This window comes from Saimiri boliviensis, chromosome 14 (assembly GCF_048565385.1).
Source record: "Saimiri boliviensis isolate mSaiBol1 chromosome 14, mSaiBol1.pri, whole genome shotgun sequence".
Taxonomy (NCBI): domain Eukaryota; kingdom Metazoa; phylum Chordata; class Mammalia; order Primates; family Cebidae; genus Saimiri; species Saimiri boliviensis.
Window position 1 is genome coordinate 20,928,519 of NC_133462.1, and position 26,788 is coordinate 20,955,306.

Sequence of the window (26,788 nt, forward strand, 5' to 3'; positions counted from 1 at the left end):
GTGAAAAAGCAAAACCCGAGACTACAGAACCTACTGCTTCTCAGCTGGCCTTCTCTGAGGAATCCTCTTTCCAGGGACTACTGGCACAGAGATCCTCAAGGAATTCCAGGTTGGGGCAAGCTAGAGATGAGGAAAAGCTTAAAGAAATTCAGGAAGGGAACTTGAGGCCAGGAACAGACCCCCACAAACAGATATGCCCTGGGAAGTTGAGCTATAAACATGATTTGGAGCGAGCTGATAGTCTGGGTTTAAGGGTTTTACAGGAACAAGTCACTCCACAAGATGTTCTCCATGAACATGACACTCAAGGACCAGGAAAAGATCCCATGATTGATGCAAGGAATAACACTTACACATGCACGGAATGTGGGAAAGGGTTTAGCAAGAAGTGGGCCCTTGTTCGGCATCAGCAGATTCATGCCGGAGTAAAGCCCTATGAGTGCAGTGAGTGTGGGAAAGCCTGCCGTTACATGGCCGATGTCATTCGTCATATGAGGCTTCATACTGGGGAAAAACCATATAAGTGTATTGAATGTGGGAAAGCCTTCAAACGCAGGTTTCACCTCACGGAGCACCAGCGTATTCACACTGGAGATAAGCCCTATGAGTGCAAAGAATGTGGCAAAGCGTTCACTCACCGCTCTTCTTTTATCCAGCATAATATGACTCACACTCAAGAAAAGCCCTTTTTATGCAAAGAATGTGGTAAAACTTTTTACTACAGCTCTTCATTTGCTCAGCACATGAGGATTCATACTGGAAAGAAACTCTATGAGTGCAGTGAATGTGGAAAGGCCTTTACACACCGCTCCACATTTATCCAGCACAGCATGACCCACACAGGAGAAAAACCATTTTTATGTAAAGAATGTGGAAAAGCCTTTTGCCTCAATTCATCCTTCACTCAGCACATGAGGATTCATACCGGAGAGAAACCCTATGAATGCAGTGAATGTGGAAAGGCCTTTACTCATCGCTCTACTTTCATCAGACATAAGAGGGCCCATACTGGAGAGAAGCCCTTTGAGTGCAAAGAATGTGGGAAGGCCTTTTGTGACAGCTCTTCCCTAATTCAGCACATGAGGATTCACACTGGTGAGAAGCCTTATGAGTGTAACGAATGTGGAAAGGCCTTTACACATCACTCTGTTTTTATTCGACATAACAGGACCCACAGTGGACAAAAACCCTTGGAGTGTAAAGAATGTGCAAAAGCCTTTTACTATCTCTCTTCCTTCACTCGACACATGAGGATTCACACTGGAGAGAAGCCTTATGTTTGTAGAGAATGTGGAAAGGCCTTTACCCAACCTGCAAATTTTGTTCGGCATAATAGGATCCACACTGGAGAAAAACCCTTTGAATGCAAAGAATGTGAGAAAGCCTTTTGCAACAACTTTGCTTTAACTCAGCACATGCGAACTCACACTGGAGAGAAACCCTTTGAATGCAGTGAATGTGGAAAGACCTTCAGCCACAGTTCATCGTTCACTCACCATCGAAAGATTCATAGCAGAGTTTAAAAGATACAGCAAGGTCTTTTACAAGTGTGTTCATCTTTAGTGAACTCATAGTAGTGACATACCTTTCCTTTTGAATATAGCTTGAGGAAAATCTTTTGGCCAGAGAAACATCTTAATATCTGAAAATTCATACTAATGAGAAACATAATTGTCCTTGTGAAATCTTTTTATGGCAGGTAATCACTTTTCTTTTTTTTTTTTTTTTTTTTTGAGACGGAGTTTCGCTCTTGTTACCCAGGCTGGAGTGCAATGGCGCGATCTCGGCTCACCGCAACCTCCGCCTCCTGGGTTGAGGCAATTCTCCTGCCTCAGCCTCCGGAGTAGCTGGGATTACAGGCACGCGCCACCATGCCCAGCTAATTTTTTGCACCTTTAGTAGAGACGGGGTTTCACCATGTTGACCAGGATGGTCTCGATCTCTTGACCTCGTGATCCACCCGCCTCAGCCTCCCAAAGTGCTGGGATTACAGGCTTGAGCCACCGCGCCCGGCAAGTAATCACTTTTCATTCAAAGAATTATGTTAAAGATTGACCCAGTTTAGAGCCTTACACTGTACCTGAGAATAACTGAGGGGAGAGACCTTGTAGTTAACATGCATTTAGGTAAAATGTTAGCAACAATGTTCCTCTTATTAATACTACAGATCCATCTCAAGCATATTTTAAAATAATGACAGATGGAGTAAACAATCTAGAAGAGAAAAGAAAAAGAAGTGCAAACTTGTTTTCAGTTTCCCTGTTGATGATAGTTTGTCATTTGGCAGGTTGGGGGATGGAGCAGGGAATGTCTCATCCCCTTTGTGTGTTTTACCATATATGTATATGCTAAAACACGCACTTTGAATGAAGAGACCCCCAAAACAGGCTTTGTGTGAGCAACATGGGTGTTTATTCACCTGGGTACTGGTGGGCTGAGGCCAAAAAGGGCGTTAGCGGAAGGACAGTGGGATAGGAATTGGTTTTATAGGTTTGGGGTGGGCAGTGGAAAGTTACAGAGTAAGATCAGTTACAGTGGTGGGGGTAGGGGCAAGGAGTATACATTACCATAAGTTCAGTTACAATGGCGAGTGAGGTAAAAGTAGTTAAGATGGTAGGGTAGGGTGAGGAGTATTCACATTATTGTAGCAGTTAAGGTGGCAGGTTGGGGTGAGAATTATTTGCATTATCATAATAACAGTTAAGATGACAGGGTGGGGTGAGCCATCTTAACCAGGAGAAGCTCCACTGGGCTATCAGGGATAATGGTAAATGCAGGCAGGGGTTGGGGGATGATCAGCCGAGGCAGGCAAGACTTCAGACTTTCTGAATCTGGGCTTGTACATGGAGGCCTGACAATATATATGTATATATGTCTCCAGAGCCAGAAGAATTGTGATGGCAGCTCTGCCAACATTTATTAGAAGTATTTATTGTTCCAAAATTGTCACCCCTACCCTTGAGGGAGTGTAAGTCTTTGTGAGAAATATAAAGGCTTGAGTCATGAAATACTTAACGTGTACATGCACACACATACATTTATATATATGCAGTGAATTGTTACTCATGGTAGTTAGGTTCTGTGAATTTTTCGTGCACACTGAAGTAGTGAATGCTGAATGATTGTTGCTAGGGAAAATACAAGGTTAGCTTCTGTGAGCCTCTGATCCAAACATTTTTATCAACCAGTCAACACATAACCTTCTATGGGTGTTTGTTTGTTTAAAGGCACCTTAACAGTGTTTTGTTTCTTAATTATAATTACAACAGAAGTGTAACTCATGACTGAATGCATCTTACTTTTTTTATTTGAGATGGAGTTTCACTCTTGTTGCCCAGGCTGGAGTGCAATGGTGCAATCTCGGCTCACTGCAACCTCTGCCTCCCAGGTTCAAGCGATTCTCCTGCCTCAGCCTCCCAAGTAGCTGGGATTACAGGCACCTACCACCACACCTGGCTAATTTTTGTATTTTTAGTAGAGACAGGGTTTCACCATGTTGGCTAGGCTGGTCTCAAACTCCTGACCTGAAGTGATCCACCTGCCTCGGCCTCCCACAGTGCTGGGATTACAAGCATGAGCCACCACACCCGGCCTGAATGAATCTTATTTAACACACATTTTCTCTTTAAGTCACATCACAGCCTTTTTGTATTTAGGGACACTAGACAGCATTTGAATACTGCTTGGGAGCCATTTTACATAGCAAAATTACCCCCAATAAAAACCACAAACATCCAAAAAACATGCCACTAAATAGACTGAAAATGATGCTACGTTATGAATGCTGAAATAAGAAAGTAAGCGTCACTTTTGATCTCAGCTAGTAACAGGCAGGCTTGGTGACTCATTTTTTTCATCACTCTACGTGTCTGCAAATAACTGCAAAAATGCAAAAACCTCAAAGTATTGATTTTGGAATTATAACAAAGAACTGAAGACCCCATTCTCCCTCACAGTTGCCACCTCTGCTGTAGCTGTGGCTGTACCTATACTTGAGCCTCATGGCTAAGAGCCTAGATGATGTATTGGGATTTCAGATAATTTAGTGTTTACATGACCCATTGGATGACCTTGACCATGCCACTTCTCCATGGAGTTGTGTTACTCTCTCTAAGAGTAGGAAGGTGGACATTAAAACAGTAACACATGGGAAAATGAACCAACAGTATGTTAGGTGACATGCAGACTCAGGAAGCATATAGGAGCCCAGAAGAGAGAACCACATATCCAGTACCTCTGGGGTGTCAAGAGCTTGGTCTGTTGGTGGGTATAGCTCAGTGCTAGTGTTGTTAGACAGAATAGAGATTAATGATGAAGTGGAGTATCAGGGCCACATGCATAGATAGGGCACCATAAAATTCTGATTTAATTCTAATTGCTATGTCAAGTCATGGGATGGCTTTAGCAGATACACAAAAGACTTGTTTCCTTTTTTCTAAAAATTTAGTAGTTGTATGTTTTACACTTGAGTCAGAATTTCTTTTTTTTTTTTTTTTTTTTTTTTTTTCCCCCCCCCGAGACGGAGTTTCGCTCTTGCTACCCAGGCTGGAGTGCAATGGCGCGATCTCGGCTCACCGCAACCTCCGCCTCCTGGGTTCAGGCAATTCTCCTGCCTCAGCCTCCTGAGTAGCTGGGATTACAGGCACGCGCCACCATGCCCAGCTAATTTTTGTATTTTTAGTAGAGATGGGGTTTCACCATGTTGACCAGGATGGTCTCGATCTCTTGACCTCGTGATCCACCCGCCTGGGCCTCCCAAAGTGCTGGGATTACAGGCTTGAGCCACCGCGCCCGGCCTTGAGTCAGAATTTCTTAACCTTCAAAGCTGAGGTCATTAATTTGAGACCCTTTTGTTCTAATATAGGCCTTTAATACTATAGATTTTACTCCAAATACTGGTTTAGTAGGTTTCCATAAATTTTGACTTAATTTTCACTCAGTTTTAATAATTTTTAATTTCTCTTTTGATTTCTTCTCTGATCTATGAAGTTTGATTATGATCTGAAAACATACTTTGCATGACCTGAGCCCTTTTCTATTTATTGAGGTTTGTTTTATGACCCAGAATGTGGTCTGTCTTCGAAGAATGTTCACACATTATTACTGAAAATAATGTGCACTCTGATCTTGTTGGGTAGAGTGTCCTATAAATGTCAAGTAAGTAAATATGGTTGAGTGTTCCTCATGTCTTGAGTCCTGATTTTCTGCTTGTCCTGTCACTTATGTAGAGAATGGTGTTTTCTTTAAAAAAAAAAAAAAAAAAAAAAAAAAAAAAAACATAATTATGGATTTGTCTATTTCTCTTTGCATATCTGTCATTTTTAAGTTCTTTTATTAGGTACATAAATATTTAGGTAATAGTCTTTGTTCTGAAGTTAACTGCGTGATATTAATACAGCCTCTCTAGTGCTCTTTTGCTTACTGTTTGAATGGTATATCTGTGTCTTGATTTTTAAATAATTTTTTATAGTTATATTTTAAATGGTTTTCTTGTAGGAAACATTACTGGATCTTGCATTTTTATCTACTTTGAAAATCTTTGCTAAAGCACATTTAATTTAGTGTGATTATATTGCTGGGTTTCAGTTTATCGTTTTGCCATTGGTTTTCTCTTTATTTAATCTGTTCTCTTTATTTTCTCCCCCCTCCCCACTTCTGCCTTTGGATTGAATGTTTTGCATGATTCCTGTGTTGTTAAAACTATTTAAATTGTGTGCTCATAGGACTGTCAATCTGGTGTAGGCACAGGAGGAAACATAGGAGAGGCTTGTAGCAGAACAAAGTTTATTATACTTACAAGTCCTAGAGAGACAGTCATTGTACACCAAAGGAACCAAGGGGGCACAGAGGAAGCATCAAAGAAGCTGGCTCAACTAAGCTGTTAGGAAGCCAAGAGAGAGAATGAAGATGGGGAAGTGCCTTTATTGGCAGCCAGGATGGAGTATACAGACAGCACGAGAGAACCTGTGGCAGGGCCAGCCCAATCAGACTAGTATAGCTTGCTGGGAGCTCACAGCCTGTTTGTGGGGATATCGAGGCAGCAGGAAAATACAGAGCTTTAAAATTTACATTACAGTTTGTGCTGTGGTGCCCTATTATTACAATACTAATCAGATGGACAACACGTGCCACCTGGGTTGTGGAGATGTTAAAGGTGCCTGGGACTGCATGGCTTAGCTACTGAAGGTAAACTTTAATAAAGATAACAGTTCAGAGGAGTCCTATTAGGCGTATGATGAGGGTTTGGTATCCAATTTGTAACAAGCCATCCTACTTTGTGGAAGAAAGCCAAGAGAATGGGCCAGGCGCCTCTGGATTTAAGAGAATCTGTTGGAATATTTGGCTAAGTCATGAAAAACCTTTACCACTTGACCTATTCCTCATAGTTGGCCTGTACCTGTCCAGAGATATTAATGTACATACAGTAGGAGGTATCCTGCGTCGCACAAACTCCTCTTTCCCTGGCTAATAGTCCAGAGCCAGCCTGTTATCTGTTGCCATTTGAGCTAGAGACTCATGGGCTTGTTGTATTAAGGACAGTATTTTGTGCAGCCTTTTAATAGGATCTGAAAGGGCTACCTAATGACGCTGCTTGGCAGTTATGCTTTGGTCTTATTTGACAAAGGCTGCTGTACCTGTGGCAAGTCAGTGGTGGCTCCTGTGCCTATGGCAGGTCCTATTAAGATAGGGATAAACAGTGCCCATTTTGCCTTGTGTCTGCGGGTTAATGGAAACAGGGAGGTACCCAGGGACAAAGAACCATGGCAATCCCCAGCATAATCACTGTTTACCAGATTTTATTAGGGAAAACATGCAGGGGGATCAGCAAGGAAAAATACATAAGGTGCTGTGCCTGTGACTTCTACCCACAATAAAACCCAAATGTGCCATTATTCAGAGTATACTGTACCCATCAGACTATCATTGTAAGGAGAGTGAAGGCCTCAGGGTAGGGAATTGGCCACTGGTGGTTGGCTCCTGGGCACAAGTCGTAAGCCCAAAGGGGTGACTTGATCATAACATGTCGCCATCCCTGGTGAGGAATGAAGGCAGGTGGTGGATTTAAACAAACGGGGCTTTGGGAAATTTTATTATTTATATGATATTAGCCAAGACAGTAGGTCTGAAATCTTTAGGGTCACTAACAATATCTTGGTAGTGTTATTAAGTGCATTAGAAACATATTCATGGCCGGGCTCGGTGGCTCAAGCCTGTAATCCCAGCACTTTCGGAGGCCGAGGCGGGTGGATCACGAGGTCAAGAGATCGAGACCATCCTGGTCAACATGGTGAAACCCCGTCTCTACTAAAACTACAAAAAAATTAGCTGGGCATGGTGGCGCGTGCCTGTAATCCCAGCTACTCAGGAGGCTGAGGCAGGAGAATTGCCTGAAACCAGGAGGCGGAGGTTGCAGGGAGCCGAGATCGCGCCATTGCACTCCAGCCTGGGTAACAAGAGCGATACTCCATCTCAAAAAAAAAAAAAAAAAAAAAAGAAACATATTCATTCAAAGTGACATGTTTGGCAGTTGTATTACTGGAGGGTATGAAATAATAGGTATATGTAAAGGTTAGTAGTATTTCTGTGTGATCAAGGGGAATGAGATTGTAATAGGAGATGCAGAGTGAGAGAAGAAGGCATCAGGGAGTGAATGGTACTCTTTCCAGGGGGAGAAGGGATTTGAAGCAGATGCCTCCTGAGGAAAACAATAATTTCCACTAATTTTTAGAATGGCATAGATAGTAGTAAACTCTACTAGATTTCCTATTGGACATGGAAGCGTAGGGTATACATTTTGGCAGAGAGCAAGGAATATACCAGAATCATGAGTTAGGCAGACAGCAAGCTCAGAAACTTAGCAGAATCTTTAACATCCAAGAGAAAAAAGCAGAAATGTCCCATGTCTATGCATGCCTTAGGAGAGGCAGTCCACAGGCACCACTGGGGCAGAGGTTTTTATATCTGGGATGAAGTTGTCCCTGGCATAAGAGGTAAAGTCATCTACAATGGCAAAACCTTGGGCTAGGGCTATCTCATCTCCAGCAGTGAGTTTCTGGGCAAGGGTGAAGTCATCTGGGATGTGAGTGTCCTTTTTAAATAGGTACCCACTCAAGTTGATGTGCAACTCAGCATTTACCATGTTTGGCTGAGGCTTATTTGGGGAGTTTAGACCTCTGGATTGAAAATCAGTGAAATCCCAACTACCAGTAAGGAGACCAATAGTTACCAGAATGGTGTGCAGTGCATTTAACAGGTCTTCCATTTTTGTTTGTGGAAGTGTATGCTCAAATGGGTGCCAAAGCAGATGAGTTGCGGCCTGAACCATGGGACAGTCTCTATGGTCATTGAGTCCCAGGAAAATGCACACCCTTGATCCAGCCTTCAGCCCTGTGCTCCTGGAGAAAGATGGATGTAGCTATGATCTATCTGCAAAGACTGTGTAGTGGCAGAGCTGTTGATACCCCATAGGTAGCCTGAAACAGGTGTATTGTGTCCCTTCAGAAGTGAAGGTGAACTGTAGTTAGAGGCTGTTGAAAGAGGCATGGAACAGACCACACTCTTCAAATCTATGAGAGCAAAATATTTGCTGGTTGTTGATTTAATAGAATCAGTAATTTTAATAATAATGGCTATTTTATATGGGGACCCTAATTGGTGGGAACGCAGTGTTTTTTTTTTGTTTGTTTTGTTTTTTTTTTTTTTTTTTTTTTTTTGAGACGGAGTTTCGCTCTTGTTACCCAGGCTGGAGTGCAATGGCGCGATCTCGGCTCACCGCAACCTCCGCCTCCTGGGTTCAGGCAATTCTCCTGCCTCAGCCTCCTGAGTAGCTGGGATTACAGGCACGCGCCACCATGCCCAGCTAATTTTTTGTATTTTTAGTAGAGATGGGGTTTCACCATGTTGACCAGGTTGGTCTCGATCTCTCGACCTCGTGATCCACCCGCCTCAGCCTCCCAAAGTGCTGGGATTACAGGCTTGAGCCACCGCGCCCGGCCTTGTTTTTGTTTTTGAGACAGAGTTTCGCTCTTGTTACCCAGGCTGGAGTGCAATGGTGTGATCTCGGCTCACCGCAACCTCCGCCTCCTGGGTTCAGGCAGTTCTCCTGCCTCAGCCTCCTGAGTAGCTGGGATTACAGGCACGCGCCACCACGCCCAGCTGATTTTTTGTATTTTTAGTAGAGACGGGGTTTCACCATGTCGACCAGGATGGTCTCGAACTCTCGACCTCGTGATCCACCCACCTCGGCCTCCCAAAGTGCTGGGATTACAGGCTTGAGCCACCGCGCCCGGCGGAACGCAGTGTTAAGCTTGTAGTAATGCACCATGAGGCACTTTACCCTTTTTTTATCCCCAGGGTTTAACAGGCAAGATTGGGCTATCAAATAGAAAAGGAGTTGGGATAATCACCTTTTTATTAATTGGGTTTTAACCCTTGAAGGTCCTGTTGTGCCCTACATTGGACCAGATTAACTATTTTAATTGGGGGCTCATGGGGTCCAATTTTATCAAGCTAGTCTGTAAAAGACTTACCTTAATTTATGATTTATGTTAGAACATCTTTGCTCCAGTGGGGGGTATTTTAGGACAATGGGTATTATGACTTTGGAAATTTAGGCAAGGCTACATTTAAAGTGAGGCATTCCTGCTTTTTCTCTATTTATATGTAGTGACTTTCTTAAGATTATAGGAGAGGCACAATGCTTAAATATAATGGGATCCCCAGTTACAACTGTAATATGAACTCATATGTTCATGGAGTTTTGTCATTGGGTACATTTTAGCTTCTTTTAATTTCAACCGGATAGACTTCTTTAGCATTTATTTTTCAGAGCAGATCTAGTGATAACTCCCTCCACTTTTGTTTATCTGGGAATATGTAAATTTCTCTCTAATTTTTTTTTCTTTTTTTTTTATTTCTTGTTTTTTTGTTTTGTTCTTTTTTTTTAAAATATTTTTCTCTCTAATTTTTAAAGACTATTTTGCTGAATATAAACTTCTCTATTGACAGCTTTTTTTTTTTTCTTCTTCACTCCTTTACATTTATTGGCCTGCTTCCTTCTGGCTCCAGGGTTTCTGATGAGACACTGGTTGATAGCAGTGAGAATCCCTTGGATGAGAGGAGTTGCTTCTCTCTCACTGTTTTCAAGATTATCTGTCTTTGGCTTTTGATATTTGATTATGTGTCTCAGTGTGGGTCTCTTTGCAATTCTCCTACTTAAGAGTTTATTCATGGTGAAATCTTGCTGGATTTGCAAATTCATGTCTTTCATCAAATTTGGAGACTTTTCAGCCATTATGTCTTCAAATATTTTCTCTGCCCCTATCTTTCTCTTCCTCTTCAGGGATTCCCAAATTGTTGGTGTGCTACAGTTCCAAAAGGCTCTTTTCACTCTTCCTCATTCTTCTTTATATTGACAATTTAATTTTCCTGTTTTTAAGTTTGCTGAATCTCTTCTATTGCTTGTCTTTTGAATCCCTTTAATTGTATTCATATTTTTGTTTCCATTGGTGTATATTTTGATTCAGAATTTTTTTTGTTCTTTTTAAAAATTATTTCATCTCTTTATTTCTACCCTCAGTTTGTTCATACATCTTTTTCCTTTGTTCATGTCTTTCTTTAGCTTTCTAAGCATCTTTAAGACAGTTGTCCTTTTCTAGTGGTGACATCTGGGCTTCCTCAAGTATGTTTTCTGCCCATTCATTTTGTTCCTTTAATTTGACCATACGTTTCAGATTTTTGTTGTTGTTGAAGACTGAACATTTGACTCTTACAATGTGATAACTCTGAAAATCATATTTCCCCTCATTTCCCTGGATTTGCTACATTTTTGCTTTGTTTTATTATTACGGGATAACTATGTGCCAGAAATCAGCCTAAAGTGAAAGCTGAAGAAGGTCTTTTCAGTGCTTGTATCTTTCCATGGGCATGTGAGGTGGCTTTCTGAATTCTTCCAAATACATAGTTGTTTTTTGTTTGTTTTTGTTTTTGAGATGGAGTTTCGCTCTTGTTACCCAGGCTGGAGTGCAATGACGCGATCTCGGCTCACTGCAACCTCCGCCTCCTGGGTTCAGGCAATTCTCCTGCCTCAGCCTCCTGAGTAGCTGGGATTACAGGCATGCGCCACCATGCCCAGCTAATTTTTTTTTTTTTTTTTTTTTTTTTTTTTTTGAGACGGAGTTTCACTCTTGTTACCCAGGCTGGAGTGCAATGGCACGATCTCGGCTCACCGCAACCTCCGCCTCCTGGGTTCAGGCAATTCTCCTGCCTCAGCCTCCAGAGTAGCTGGGATTACAGGCATGCACCACCATGCCCAGCTAATTTTTTGTATTTTTGGTAGAGATGGGGTTTCACCATGTTGACCAGGATGGTCTCGATCTCTTGACCTCGTGATCCACCCACCTCGGCCTCCCAAAGTGCTGGGATTACAGGCTTGAGCCACCGCACCCGGCAATTTTTTGTATTTTTAGTAGACGGGGTTTCACCATGTTGACCAGGATGGTCTCGATCTCTCGACCTCGTGATCCACCCGCCTTGGCCTCCCAAAGTGCTGGGATTACAGGCTTGAGCCACTGCGCCCGGCCCATAGTTGTTTTTTAATACAAAAAACAAGGTGCAATTATTTAAAATCTCCTGAATGGCACTTCATCCAGTGGAGGTTGAAACAATAATGACTAGCCTACAAGCCCACAAAATCAGAAGCACCAATCCATAGTCAGAACACAGAACCTCAGTATTTGTGGGATAAGGTACTTACTGCCCACCCTGGCTCCAGAAATCTGCACCAGAATCACATTCCCATCCCCAAAGCTGCTTCATGGAGCCGGGAGTGAGGAATGGGTAGCCAACACCACTCTGATTGCTGCAATCAACACATATTAGGATTAGGCCAGCTGAAAATTACAAGTATTCAAATAAACTATGGTTTCCAAAATAGTCACTTCAGAGAGCTGCCAGAATAGTTGTTCAGGTACAGTGGCAGATTCATGACACTTCCTATTTGGTCATTTCCCTGACATCACACTCCACATACTTGGTTTTATAGCCTTTCATAGCATCTGAAATGATCTATCTACAACTATTTATGTCATCTGTTGCAGACAGTAAAATATGGAAATATGGGTACTCACCTTTAAGATGTGAAGTACCACTCTCTTCATAAGAGTCTTTTTTTTTTTTTCATTTTTATTACTCAAAGTTTTTTTTCTTTTCTTTTTTTTTTTTTTTTTTTTTTGAGACGGAGTTTCGCTCTTGTTACCCAGGCTGGAGTGCAATGGCGCGATCTTGGCTCACCGCAACCTCCGCCTCCTGGGTTCAGGCAATTCTCCTGCCTCAGCCTCCTGAGTAGCTGGGATTATAGGCACGCGCCACCATGCCCAGCTAATTTTTTGTATTTTTAGTAGAGACGGGGTTTCACCATGTTGACCAGGTTGGTCTCGATCTCTCGACCTTGTGATCCACCCGCCTCTGCCTCCCAAAGTGCTGGGATTACAGGCTTGAGCGACCGCGCCCGGCCTTCAAAGTTTCATTTTTTATTTAGCTTTCTGACTCTGTGCTTGCGCCTTCAGCACTTTCACAACGATTTTCTGCTCCTCGATAAGGAAACCACGCTTGATCCTGTCACGAACACATTTAGCACACATGGAACGACCATAGGCCCTGCTGACATGTTTCTGTGTTTTGGTCAATCTCATAAGAACTTTAGGACTTACAGCACGAACCCCTCGAAGCCTGCCTGGGCGCAAACCACATGCTGATTTTGGTGCTTTCCCAACCTTCTTGGTATAAAAGTAAACAATTCTATTACCAGGGATCCAGGACAGCCTAGTTTTGTTAGAGGCAGTATTGTAGGAAAGCCTACGTCGGTATGTCAAACGCTGGACCATTCTGAGTGCCTGCACACAACGTCCCCGGAAGAGGAAGAAGCATAAGAGTCTTTTGATGCTCCTTCCTAGTGCCCCTCTGGGTGCTACTTAGCCATTGCCTCAAAGAATGTGAAGAGCTGCATTACCCAGAGGATGTGCTTCATATGTCCAAATGATAGCCTAGGACAGGAATGTTTCCTGCAGCCTGCATTATCATGGGCTGGACTATTGGCACTGCTAGAGTGGACTTTCATTTGTCATATGACCTGACCACAACACCCAGGAGGAGCAGGTGGCTCTTTGGGACCAAGATAGAAAGGCCAGTAAGGAGGATGGGATGTATCTACACACCTTTGTAGGACCAGGGAGACAGTTCAGCAGAGTCTGAAGAACTTATACAATCACTTCCCTCCTAGCACAGGTGTATTAAGTATCCCAGTCTCACATTCTTGGACTCTCAACCACATGGCTGTGGCACACTGTCATGGAGGATCGTGGCATCCCGATTCTTCAGGCCTCCTCTTCCTGCTGAGAGGGTCACTCTTAGTCGAGGGTCCAATATTTAGATCAAGTATTACAAGTGAAAGTTCCTCTTTCTGGCAATTGATGTTATGTGGTAGGAAAGTATGAACTATAACTTCTCAGTATCCCCCATTCACGTATGGCAGCATATGCAGATCCTTGGGAGAGCATGGCCTGCAGAATCCGAGACCTGTTTGAATCATGCTGTGCCCTGTCTCAGGGCTGTGGCCTTGTGCAAGTTTCCTTGCTACCCTTCACCTCCATTTTCCTCAAGGAAGGCTTAAAGGGGAAATCTTAACAATCATTCATTCCAGGAGAGAGTATCAGAGGTGACTAATGTGTGAGGTGTGTTCCTGGTGCACAGCACCACGCAAGGACTATCCCTCTGGATGCTATTTCTAGGGAGACACATCCTTAAGCCTATAAATCTGGCCTCTACTCCATCTTCCTTTGCTCACTGCTTTCCTGCCCAGCTGTCCTAATCATTCCAAGCTCTTTCCCACTTCCCAGTCTTTCCTTCTGCCTGGGACACTGAGTCCAAATCTCTGCAGTGCCTCTCCTCTCCTCCCTTGCATCCTTCCCTGTTCTTCACCAATGTCACCTACCAGGAGAGTCTTTTTCCCCCCACTTTGGCCTTGCTAGTTCTAGATTAAGTGTTTCTCATCTTCTGGAATCTTTGTGCAGGGAATGTGGCAGACTTACAGAAGTAGAGATCAGGACTTTGTTGGGTTTTCCAGGGTAGCGTACAAGCAAAGACGAAAAATAACAATAAGAACGGCCGGGTGCAGTGGCTCAAGCCTGTAATCCCAGTACTTTGGGAGGCCGAGGCGGGTGGATCACAAGGTCAAGAGATCGAGACCATCCTGGTCAACATGGTGAAACCTCGTCTCTACTAAAAATACAAAAAAGCCGGGCATGGTGGCTCAAGCCTGTAATCCCAGCACTTTGGGAGGCCGAGGTGGGTGGATCACGAGGTCGAGAGTTCGAGACCATCCTGGTCGACATGGTGAAACCCCATCTCTACTAAAACAAAAAATCAGCTGGGCATGGTGGCGTGTGCCTGTAATCCCAGCTACTCAGGAGGCTGAGGCAGGAGAATTGCCTGAACCCAGGAGGCGGAGGTTGCGGTGAGCCGAGATCGCGCCATTGCACTCCAGCCTGGGTAACAAGAGCAAAACTCCGTCTCAAAAATAAATAAATAAATAAATAAATAAAAATAAAAATACAAAAAAAATAGTAGCTGGGCATGGTGGCACATGCCTGTAATCCAAGCTACTCAAGAGACTGAGGCAGGAGAATTGCCTGAACCCAGGAGGCGGAGGTTGCAGTGAGCCGAGATCGCGCCATTGCACTCCAGCCTGGGTAACAAGAGCGAAACTCCGTCTCAAAAAAAAAAAAAAAGGAGAAAAAAAAAGTAACAATAAGATAATAGCTGCCTTAATTGAGCTTTGAGGGTAAGTGATTTTTGTAGCACTTCACTTAATCCCAGTTTCCTCAGAGTTAGGTTCTATTGTCATTCCTGCTTTATAGAAAAGAAACCTGAGGCTTCAAAAATGTAAGTTACCTCCTTAGGGTCACACAACTCCTGGCAGAAACTCACACCCTATACCTTGATCCCTTGAGCCTGTTCTTTCTTCTTCACCACCATTCCGCCTCAGTGGGCTGGGGAAGCCTGGGGTGACACCTGACAAAGATTTTCTCTTCAACCAAACTCTAACCAGGCCCCTCTGAGCCTTCTTTTTTTTTTTTTTTTTTTTTTTTTTTTTTTTTTTTGAGACGGAGTTTTGCTCTTGTTACCCAGGCTGGAGTGCAATGGCGCGATCTCGGCTCACCGCAACCTCCGCCTCCTGGGTTCAGGCAATTCTCCTGCCTCAGCCTCCTGAGTAGCTCGGATTACAGGCACACACCACCATCCCCAGCTAATTTTTAGTATTTTTAGTAGAGACGGGGTTTCACCATGTTGACCAGGATGGTCTCGATCTCTCGACCTCGTGATCCACCCGCCTCGGCCTCCCAAAGTGCTGGGATTACAGGCTTGAGCCACCGCGCCCGGCCTTAGCCTTCTTGAATGGGCCTGTCAACTGTGGCCTATTAAGACTTGAACAACACTAACAGTTTCTCATAACTTTTAAAGTGCCAGCCCAAAAAACTCAAGGCTGCCCAGAGAATTTCATCCAGCCATCATCGGGCCAACACCTGAAGATAAGGCCCATCTCCCAGCCTCTGCGGGAGGATAGGAGCCTAACTCAAAGTGCCAGTAACAAACCCAGATAGACCAACCCCCTCCCTTCCTGTGTTTTGCAATTTTTCGCTTTTCTGAGTCCCTACTCACCACCCCTCCCTATTTCCTCACCCTCCCTTTAACATACGCATTCACCTTTGTACATATCAAAGCTGAGTTCAGTTCATGCCAAATTCCTTTCCCCATTGCAATAGCTATCACCAATTAACTCTGTTCTCACCACTGTCATTAATGTCCAGCTTTGTGGCCGGGCGCGGTGGCTAACACCTGTAATCCTAACGCTTTGGGAGGCCAAGGTGGGTGGATCACCTGAGGTCAGGAGTTCAAAACCAGCCTGGCCATCATGGTGAAACCCCATCTTTAAAAAAGGAAAAAAAAAAGTCCAGCTTTCTTCATCTTTGATACACCTAGTGAACTTTGCAAGGTGGGCAGGCCTCCCTCGGCAGGTAAGCGTGGTAATAAATGAGCTATGTGACATTCCAGGCAGAAGAAATGGCATGGCCAAAGGAAATGTTTTTTGTTCAAGGGGGCAAGAGAGGCTGTATGGTTGCCAATAGAAACCCCAGTTTTCTGAGATCTGTCCTAGGAAGGCAATATTGTATGGCTTTTTACTGAATGTTCAAATGTAGCCTATATTCCTAAGATGTATGACTCTGAGAAACGTGCTAGAGCTGCCTGAGTCTCAGGTCACTAGCATGAATATGATTATGGCATTTACCTTACAGTATGTGGGAAGATCACTGAAACCAGGAAAAATACAGCAACAAACTTCCAAGCACAGGCACTTTGTTGCTTGCGTTATAAATCTTTTAATTCTCTCAACCACCTGGGAAGATGGGAATTATTTTTGTTTTGATGGAAAAATCAGGAAAGCAAGTGACTTCCCCCAAGTTTATAGAGTAAACCAAAGTCCCAATAGGCTGAATTCACACCTAGGAATTTGGGTCCACAACTGAGAACAGTTAATTGTTTGAAAGCAGCACACAGTGCAGACACAAGGCTCAGTTGCTGATGCTATTAACAATATTGTATTATGATCATTATAATTTTTCCCTATTTATCTCTAATGCCAGAGTGCTTACACTCTGCACCCCTCAGGCCATACAGCCTTGTCATTGTCTTGTATCTTGCATCAATTACTTCTGCACATAAATCTTTTTTCTCTAATACAATTGCAATTTGTTTAAAGCAGCAAAGAATTAAGCTCCCAGGAAATGCTCAGTCATATGTGCCTTGGTTCTTTCTAGATGTTTACCAACAACTGAGCTCTAATCACATCTGACTGGCCCAAGCCTGACAAAGAAACTTTGACTTTCCAGGCATCAGTGACTTTCACTGGCAGGCTATAACCTCCATTCAGGAAGAGTAGGACAGTGGCACCCAGCACAAGGGACTCTATACTGAGAGATGACGCTGAAGACCTGTAGGCTTCTGGTCTCAGTGCGTAAAGCCTCCCCTTTCCTCCACGTGGAAGCCTGACACCTCCTTCATTCGGCCTCTTTTCCAAATCTATAGGGCACCCTCCTTCCTTCCCACAGACCTGCTGAGTTACCGTCTCATCTTCTACCTGGCCTGTTTGTTTCTCCTGAGATTATTTAGGGCAAGAAACATTCTCACCGTCAAAATGGCACAGACACTCAAGAATCTGTTGGAAGGAAGCGAGGGTGTTTTGTAAGAGCTCCTTCTAAACATGTGAAAGAGTAAACACATAAGAGTGACAAGTGATTACATGCGACATTTGAGACCAGAATGTTGAAGCAACCATGAGAAGATGATGATGAAATAAATAGCTAACACTTAATTGAATGCTATTGAGAGGCCAGACATTGTTGTAAACACTTTGCACCAATTAACACATTTAATCTTCTTAATAATGCTGTGAAATAGCTTTACCATTTTACAGATGGAGAAACTGAGGCATGACACAGTGAAATCGTTTGTCCCAGGTCACACAAAGCCAGTATACATGCAACATGGATTTAAACCCAGGAATATAACTCCAAAGCTTAATGCTCTTCACACACACACGTTGGAGCTCTTAAAGGGTATGGTGTGTTTCTTACCTATTAGGCCCACAGTTGATGCTCAAGAAATGGTTAATATGTATGACTGAGGAAATAATACCATGTCAGTGACATAACATTATTATGACTGGCCCAATCTTCTAACAAAGTAATAGTCTCTTCTTGCTCTCTTTTTTTTTTTTTTTTTTTTTTTTTGAGACGGAGTTTCGCTCTTATTACCCAGGCTGGAGTGCAATGGCGCGATCTTGGCGCACCGCAACCTCCGCCACCTGGGTTCAGGCAATTCTCCTGCCTCAGCCTCCTGAGTAGCTGGGATTACAGGCACGCGCCACCATGCCCAGCTATTTTTTTGTGTTTTTAATAGAGACGGGGTTTCACCACGTTGACCAGGATGGTCTCGATCTCTTGACCTCGTGATCCACCCGCCTCAGCCTCCCAAAGTGCTGGGATTACAGGCTTGAGCCACTGCGCCCGGATCTTCTTGCTCTCTTAAAGCTAACTTCATTTAAAAATACAGCCTTCTAAGGCCGGGCGCGGTGGCTCAAGCCTGTAATCCCAGCACTTTGGGAGGCCGAGGTGGGCGGATCACGAGGTCAAGAGATCGAGACCATCCTGGTCAACGTGATGAAACCCCATCTCTACTAAAAATAAAAAAAATATTAGCTGGGCGTGGCGGCGCGTGCCTGTGATCCCAGCTACTCAGGAGGTTGAGGCAGGAGAATTGCCTGAACCCAGGAGGCGGAGGTTGCGGTGAGCCGAGATCGCGCCATTGCACTCCAGCCTGGGTAACGAGCGAAACTCCGTCTCAAAAAAATAAAAATAAAAAAATATATATATAGCCTTCTTTTTCCGACTTCTGTATTGTGAAGGCACTTTAAATCCAGAAATGTAAAGCACTATCATGTGTATGCCCATGCTTTTTAAATGACAAAGCAGTGGTATTTTGATGAATCCTCTCATAACAAAGTGACGTGGCGGCATTAAACTATGTGTAGTGGAAACAAAATCTGGGCACTATAGGACCACTTAATCTTTGTGGTACCAGTTGCTTGTCACAGCAGAGGCAGACAGATAATAGGAGAAAAGAAAGCTCCTCTTGTTATCCCATAAGTATATATGCGATAGCTAGACTATCCATAATTGCAACTGTCTGATACCACATCATGCTTCCTTAATTATATTTACTTTGGAGACAGGGTGTTGTTCTGCCACCCAAGCTGGAAAGCAGTGGTGTGATAACTCATTGTGACCTTAAAATCCTATACTCAAGCAATCCCTCCCCACTCAGCATCCTGAGTATCTAGGATTGCAGGCATATGCCCATACCTGGGTAATTAAAATATATATATATTTTTTACAGACTGAGTTTTGCTATGTTGCCCAGGCTGGCCTCGAACTCCTGGCCTCAAGCAATACTCCTGCCTCAGCCTTCCAAAGTGCTGGGATTACAGAGATGAGCCACTGCACGTTGCCTTTCCTTAATTATAAATCTCTCAAAGATCTTTCAGTGTTCCATGGAATCTCAATATAAATTTCATGATTAAAAATAATGAAAGATAAAAGCCCTGCAGAACAGTCAAAATTTACCACCCCATTCCAAACCTGCTGTCTCTTGCAAACTGCTATTGGACTATGCCTCTGTGCTATGGCTTTCAGTTAAGGTAGCACATGTATCAGAGGAGATATATTTTGTTCCAAGTCAGAAACCTTATCAGTCATTCCACACCAGAATTATCTTATCTATAATGTAATGTTCCTTTTTAAAATATCTTTTTTTTTTTTGAGACGGAGTTTCACTCTTGTTACCCAGGCAGGAGTGCAATGGCGCCATCTTGGCTCACCGCAACCTCCGCCTCCTGGGTTCAGGCAATTCTCCTGCCTCAGCCTCCCAAGTAGCTGGGATTACAGGCATGCGCCACCATGCCCAGCTAATTTTTCGTATTTTTAGTAGAGATGGTTTCACCATGTTGATCAGAATGGTCTCAATCTCTTGACCTCATGATCCACCCGCCTCGGCCTCCCAAAGTGCTGGGATTACAGGCGTGAGCCACCGCGCCCGGCCTCTTTTTAAAATATCTTACTCTCACTTGTAATAAGGAACGAAACCTGAAGCACAGTCCATATCACAGCCCTCCACTTGCATCAATGTCCATACACTCCAAATCAAATTGATCCTTATTACCTTTGTAATCACAAGATAAGATTCTAATCACAGGGCCAGTCAGACTGTTCCATTTCTTATCTAGATCTTAGAATATCTGAAGTCATCCTCCCTCCTTACAGTCCATAATTATCTGTCAAGGGTCAGTGCAGCGAACGAAAACTCTCAACTATTTCAAGACATACGGTGCAGCAAATTTGTGCTTTTAAAATTGGTAGGTGGGCTGTAAACATAATGAGGATACTTCTGGACTAGTGATTTCAAGGTAAACTCCCATAACTATGACCCGGGGATGGAGAAATGACTGCTGCTGAAAGCAGCGATGCTGCCAGCAGTACTACCTCAAAGCCACAGAATCTGAAACTAGACAAGGAACATGGAGTCCAGCTGAAGCAAGTATGACAGAACCCAACTATCTGAATGACCTAAAATAACGCCCAGCACACCACATACACACACTCACAGGCACGTGCAGGAATGCACACAGCTACATGAGTAGAACTCATTACATAATTAGTATTTATCATTTAGTATTCATTCCAAAATTATATCTAGGTGAGCCTGCTCTGATCTCTTACAGTATGTTGTTTGTTGGTTATGTCCTCATTGCACTTGTAAACGAGTATTTCAAATTTATTTGCTATCTTTCTTGTCAGATAACATCACTGTGAGCGTAAGATCACATTTGTTTTGTTCGTTATTACAATGGTTATCGAAACGTGCTTTCTAGACAAACAGTATTAATGTCACCTAAGAACACATAAAAAATGCAAAATCAAATCAACTCATACAGAAACTCTAGGATTCAGACTTAGTAATCTGTGCTTTAATAAGCCCTCCTAGTGATTTTGACATACCACTAAAGTTCAGAATTACTGGATTTCTATATCCCATCCCTGTGTAATACACGAGTGATGCTCAGTAAATTTTCTTGAAATGTATCTAATTCAACCTACTGAAAAATGACTCTGAATAATCCTCATCAAAATACTGTTATTCTTAGTACAAAGAGCAGGTCATTTTTCTCTAGGTTTCCTAGTCTCCCACTAAAGGCTATTCTAAGGCTAATCATAGCAAATTTTTTTGCAAGAAATAGTCACAGTGAAAGAGTTTGCAATATGCAAAATGTTTTATTAGATATAAAACCTTTATTAACATCATTTTATTTCTTTTGCAGCTTTAATTTTCAACATTATAACACTTACTGGCTCCTCTGGGTGACTAAATATCTTCACATGCCCACTAGCTAAAAAGAATTTCTAAGTAGAACTCAAGTGAAACTTCAAGCTACTGCTCTAGGAAATGCATATTTAATTATGTTTATTTGCTCTCCTGTAGAATCCAGCTTACAAATAGCATCACTGCAAAGATTTACACATAATTCCTAAACCCTTCAGGTTGTTCTACCATTCATCTTCTAATGTCTAGCAATACAAACACTCTCAGTGAAGACTTTGCCACGTTTCTTAAATGAGATTTCTCTCCAGTTTCAGTTCTCTGCTCTAGAATAAGGGGTGCACTTGGAACTAAAGAGTTCTCTCAATTTCCAAATTTTCTACATCCATACAGCTTCTCTCCTGTAGGTGTTTGTAGGAGATTCCTATTGCCTATAGTCTTTCCCGTATTTGCTACATGTACATGGTTTTCTCCTAGTATGAGTATACTTATGTCAATTAAGGGAATAACACTGACAAACACTTTCCCACATTTATGGTCTTCATATGACTTCTCTACAGTGTAAACTTTGATAAACAAAATGTTCTACATCTTTGTTAAAAGTCTTCCTATATTCACTACATTCATAAGTCTTTCCCCAATATAAATTTTCTGATGTTAAATAAGGGAAACTCTATGAATGAAATTTACCATGATAAATACTACTTCATGTAGTTTCTATTCTGTAAGATTTCTCACATATATAATGATTCATATGGTCTAGAGGCTTTTCTACACGTACCACACTACTGGGTTTCTCTCCATTATGTATTCTTTGATGGGCAGTAAGATTTGAGCCTTTGCTAAAAGCTTTCCCACACTCACTACATTTATATGGCTTTTCTCCAGTATGAATTCTTTGATGGACAGTAAGGTTTGAACTACAGCTGAAGGTCTTCCCACACTTAATACATTCATAAGGTTTCTCTCCAGTATGAATTCTGTGATGTTGAAGCAGGGATGACCTGTGACTGAAGGCTTTCCCACATATACTGCATTCATAAGGTTTCAATCTAATGTGATTTCTCAAATGCATATTCAGTGATTCAAGCTGGTTAAAGGATTTCCTGCATTTCTGACATTCAAAGGGTTTTTCCTCAGTATGAATACTCTGATGCTGAACAAGAAATGAGAGGCTACTAAAGACTTTTAGACATTTGTTACATTCATATTGTTTCTCCATAGTGTGAATTCTTTGATGTCGAGTAAGGTGTGAGCTACAGCAGAAAGCTTTCCCACATTCACTACATTCGTAAGGCTTCTCTCCAGTATGGATTTTCTGATGGTGAATGAGAGATGACCTATGAATGAAAGCCTTTCCACATATACGACATTCATAGAGTTTTTCTTGAGTATGAATTCTTAGATGTTCAATGAGATGGGATACACGACTAAAAGACTTTCCACAGTTCATACATTCATATGGTTTCTCTCCGGTGTGAGTGCTCTGATGGTTCGTAAGTGATGAGACATGGCTAAAGGCCTTCCCACATTCAATACATTTGTAAGGTTTCTCTCCACTATGGCTTATCTGATGTCGTGTAAGAGATGAGCCATGGCTAAAAGTCTTCCCACATTCACGACATTCATAGGGCTTCTCTCCTGTATGAATTCTCCAGTGACGATTAAGGATTGACTGTTTGCCAAAGGCTTTCCCACATTCACTGCATGTATAGATTTTCTCTCTGTTACAAGTCTGGTGAAGAGTAACAGATTTGCTCTGGTTGAAGTCTGCCCCACTTTCATTAGAATTCAAGAGTTTCTTTCCACCACTGATTTTCTCATTTTTTATAATTGGCTTTTTGGGTAAGTTCTTCTTTAATATATCATATTTGTGTGAATTTCCTTCAGCAGAAATTTTTTGTGGTTCAGAAAAAGTAGATTTTGAATGAAAGGTGCTTCTAAATATATTGTATTTGTAAACATTGTCCCCATTGGGGCTTTCCCTAGATAGGAGAGTTGCTGGTCTGAAATGTTCCGCCTGACGTCCATGCTTCCCTTCCAACTTCTCTGTACATTCCAAATTCTCCTTAGAATTTGAAAATTCATATCTTTGTTTTATAACTTTTTCTATTATCACTGTTTGGGGTGAATCTTCATCATAAATATCCTTCTTTGTTGATAATTCCTTGTTTTCCCATCTTGATTCCCAATCTGAAATAAAACAAAGCACTGCTTTTTTTTTTTTTTTTTTTTTTCTCTTTTTCCTTAACTTCTTAAAAAGAAACTACTACAGTGGAATTAGAGAACTGGATTAGAAATGAAGCCCCAGAAAACACGTAGTTTTGACAACTCAAATATTTCAATGAGGCCGGGCGCGGTGGCTCAAGCCTGTAATCCCAGCACTTTGGGAGGCCGAGGCGGGTGGATCACGAAGTCAAGAGATCGAGACCATCCTGGTCAACATGGTGAAACCCCGTCTCTACTAAAAATACAAAAAACTAGCTGGGCGTGGTGGCTCGTGCCTGTAATCCCAGCTACTTAGGAGGCTGAGGCAGGAGAATTGCCTGAGCCCAGGAGGCGGAGGTTGCGGTGAGCCAAGATCGCGCCATTGCACTCCAGCCTGGGTAACAAGAGCGAAACTCCGTCTCAAAAAAACAAAAAAACAAACAAAAAAATATTTCAATGATTCCTGAACAATGCTGGAGGGAAGCAGAGAATACAAAGTTCACAGAAGCAGGAACAGAATGCGATAACAGAAATGGGTAAAATATATGTAACGGATGAAATAGTATGCATAGAAAGGAAACGACCAGAAATAAAATGTAGAAGGCATTCTGGATTCCAAGCCATCATTTTGTGCATATAATCATGTACAAAACATTGCATTTTGTCTCATAGCCTTTTTCTCCAACATTCAGTTAATTTCAGTTTAACATGCTTAAAAGACAGAATTGATATTACTACCTTAAACAGTTTCAGTTAAAACAAAATAAATGTTCTTTATAGCTGGCAAAGATTTGGGCTTTCTGAAGTTATGAAGAAACTGCATGAATCATGTCATTTACTGAACATTAGAAAATATTTTTTCTAGAAACATATTTTTATATGTTCCTTACGTCCTCTAATATGTTCATATTTCATCTACAAAGCTCAGCTTTAGAAAAGTGATTTCCCATCTAATTGACAGCTTTTGTTAGCATAAAACAATCTGTATGTTTTTCTATAAGTAGATTTAAGAAGGAATAATTTGCCTTACTTTGTCATGATAGAGTAACAATTTGAATTATTATGATGGCAAAAACCTCTAACCTTGATTAGATGACATGAGTGGTACAGATAATAATTTGGGATAGAGGAACAATTGTTTTGAAAAGCTAAGCTAAATATCCCTCAGTTTTTCATTGATATCTGAGATCTTTGAAGACAGTATCCCTAAAACGCCTCCGCACTCTCTATAAGCATCTTTAACAAACTTCCCTTGTCTTGTTCACCATGACTCACCTGGAGTCACACCTCTGGACAGTTTTTCCTCCACCATCCAGGGCTCTTTTCCATCCTCCAATAACGTGATCACATATGGCTTAGTTATGGAAAGACCTGCTTACAGGAAGAACATAGAATTGCTTAAGCTGCCGTCCCCTATTATGAGAGGCCATCACAAGAGGTACCACAGGAAGGAATGGAGGGTGGTCACTGACATGAAAAGATAAGCTTTAGGCAGGGCACAACAGAGCTACACATTTCCCTGGGAACATGGTACAGAAATCCAGCCATTTACTTAGGAGGATCTCCAGTAATTCAGAGTGACAAAAGGAAGGTGTCCCCTATTGGAGTGGAAGGGATGATATCCTTACCTAGAGAGACCAGGTTCTCATAATTCTGGACCATCACATCCTTGTATAAGTCCCTCTGAGCAGAATCTAGCCATCCCCATTCTTCGTGAGAGAAGTCTATAGCCACATCACTAAATGTCACCTGAAATAGCAAATATATTTAGGTTCAACCATAGATCAGGCCTCTTCTGTCACTGAAGAGGGGTAAAATTAGGCTCGTTGTGGAAGAAATTGAACAAAATTCAGGAGTTGTGACAATGATTGGGACTGTGATCTCGATTAAGTAATAACAGGACAGTTACGTAGATGGAATTATCATACAGTAAGGGGGACAGTTATGTGCTTGGACTTATACAGTAAGAATGAGAAACAAATATGGGAGCTTTGCTTCAGTAGAGTTAATTTTGCTAAAAGCTATAGAATTACACGAATTTTTAAAAATCAGCATTTGACATTTGACAGCACGGAGTCAAGTATTTAGTTTTATCTTTTACAGCTTAAGTGCTAGTTAAGTAATTTAAAAATGAGGCTAAAGCGATTGTCTCTCACATGGGATACTCAGGATGATCCACTAAGGCTCACAAAAAATGAGTAGCTGGGTATAGTGTCTCACACCTGTACTCCCAACTACCTGGTAGGCTGAGGCAGAAGAATGGCTTGAACCCGGGAAGTGAAGGTTGTGATGAGCCAAGGTCACTCCACTGCACTCCAGCCTGGTTAATAGAGTGAGATTATCTCAAAAAAAAAAAAAAAAAAAAAAAAAAAAAAACCTTTATAGTAAAAACTGATAGATATACACTGTTATGGTTTGATTGTGACCCCCAAAAAGCATGTATTGAACTTAACTGCCATTGTAACAGTTTTAAGAGGTGAGAACGTACAAGATGATTAGGACTTGAGGACTCTACCCTCACGAATGGATTAATGTCATTATTAGGAGTGGGTTCCTTATTTTAAAAATGAGTTTGGGTCCCCTTTTGCTTTTCTCTCCTATTCGCCCTTCCAGCATAAAAGGACACAGCAAGAAGGCCCTTGCCAAATGCCTGCCCCTTGATCTGGGACTTCCCAGGCTCTAAAACCATGAGAAGTCCATTTCTATTGTTGATAAATTACTCAGTCTATGATATTGTTACAGCAGCACCAATGGACTTAAATATACACCTGATTCATAAACAAAAAAAGAAATATATATATATATGATGTAGACTTAAACTTTGTACTGATAGACATTTAACAATTAAAATATGAGATCCCTGGGCAAAAAGACTGAAGGATGGTTTCATGCCATAGATCAGGGTCCCTAACCCCCTGAATTGGGCCACACAGCAGGAGATGAGTGGCAGGCAAATGAGCATTACCACCCAAGCTCCGCCTCTTGTCAGATCAGCTGTGGCATTAGATCCTAATAGGATCACAATCCCTACTGTGAACTGCACATGCAAGGGATCGAGGCTGTATATTCCTTATGTGAACTGAACTAATGCCTGATGATCTGAGGTGAAACAGTTTCATCCCTAAACCACCTCCTTCTGCTTCTGTGGAAAAATTGTCTTCTACAAAACCTATCTCTGGTTAAAAAAAAAAAAAAAAAAAAAAAAAAAAAAAAGGTTGGGGACCACTGCCATAGACAGTCCTTAAATAGGACCTGAAAGTAAAGGGAAAAATTAAAAGAGTACATTTCAAAGAAAATACTCTAAGGAAATGCTCACAGATGTGCTTAGAATTCCTCTCAATAGTACTCATTTCACAATATTACTTAAAATAGTAAAACTTTAGAAGCTTAAATATTCAATAGTTTATTGGCTAGTCAAATTATAATATGTGTAAAAAATACATCCATTTAATACAGCATTATTACTATCTTTGATTTGTGAAACAGACTGCTTGACTGTGGTTACTTTTTAGCTCTGAAAGTTTATTCAGTATTGTATTACTTTATTTGGATATTTTATATGCGTGTTCACCAGTGACACTGGTCTTTGGTT

General features: G+C 41.9%; 2 protein-coding genes and 1 pseudogene across 11 annotated transcripts in view; 1 reads left to right on the plus strand and 2 right to left on the minus strand.

The window, feature by feature from the left end:
* LOC101030889 (uncharacterized) overlaps positions 1-25,587 on the plus strand; it is a 59,238-nt gene extending 33,651 nt beyond the window's left edge. For all 3 annotated transcript variants that reach the window (XM_074386566.1, XM_074386567.1, XM_010347886.2), the window contains one exon: positions 1-25,587. In XM_074386566.1, the coding sequence (XP_074242667.1) occupies positions 1-1,523 (1,523 nt within the window). In that variant the 3' untranslated portion in view covers positions 1,524-25,587.
* LOC101030565 (large ribosomal subunit protein eL34 pseudogene) lies at positions 12,194-12,884 on the minus strand (annotated as a pseudogene).
* LOC101038794 (uncharacterized) overlaps positions 21,463-26,788 on the minus strand; it is a 10,171-nt gene continuing 4,845 nt past the window's right edge. For 3 of the 8 annotated variants that reach the window (XM_010347883.3, XM_074386568.1, XM_039465560.2), the window contains 3 exons: positions 24,825-24,945; positions 24,472-24,570; positions 21,463-23,181 (listed from right to left, as the gene is read on the minus strand). In XM_010347883.3, the coding sequence (XP_010346185.2) occupies positions 21,695-23,181; positions 24,472-24,570; positions 24,825-24,945 (1,707 nt within the window). In that variant the 3' untranslated portion in view covers positions 21,463-21,694. Of the gene's footprint in view, positions 23,182-24,471; positions 24,571-24,824; positions 24,946-26,788 lie in introns of those variants that run through there. The other 5 variants (XM_010347885.3, XM_039465562.2, XM_074386571.1 and 2 more) reach the window with 5 other exon arrangements.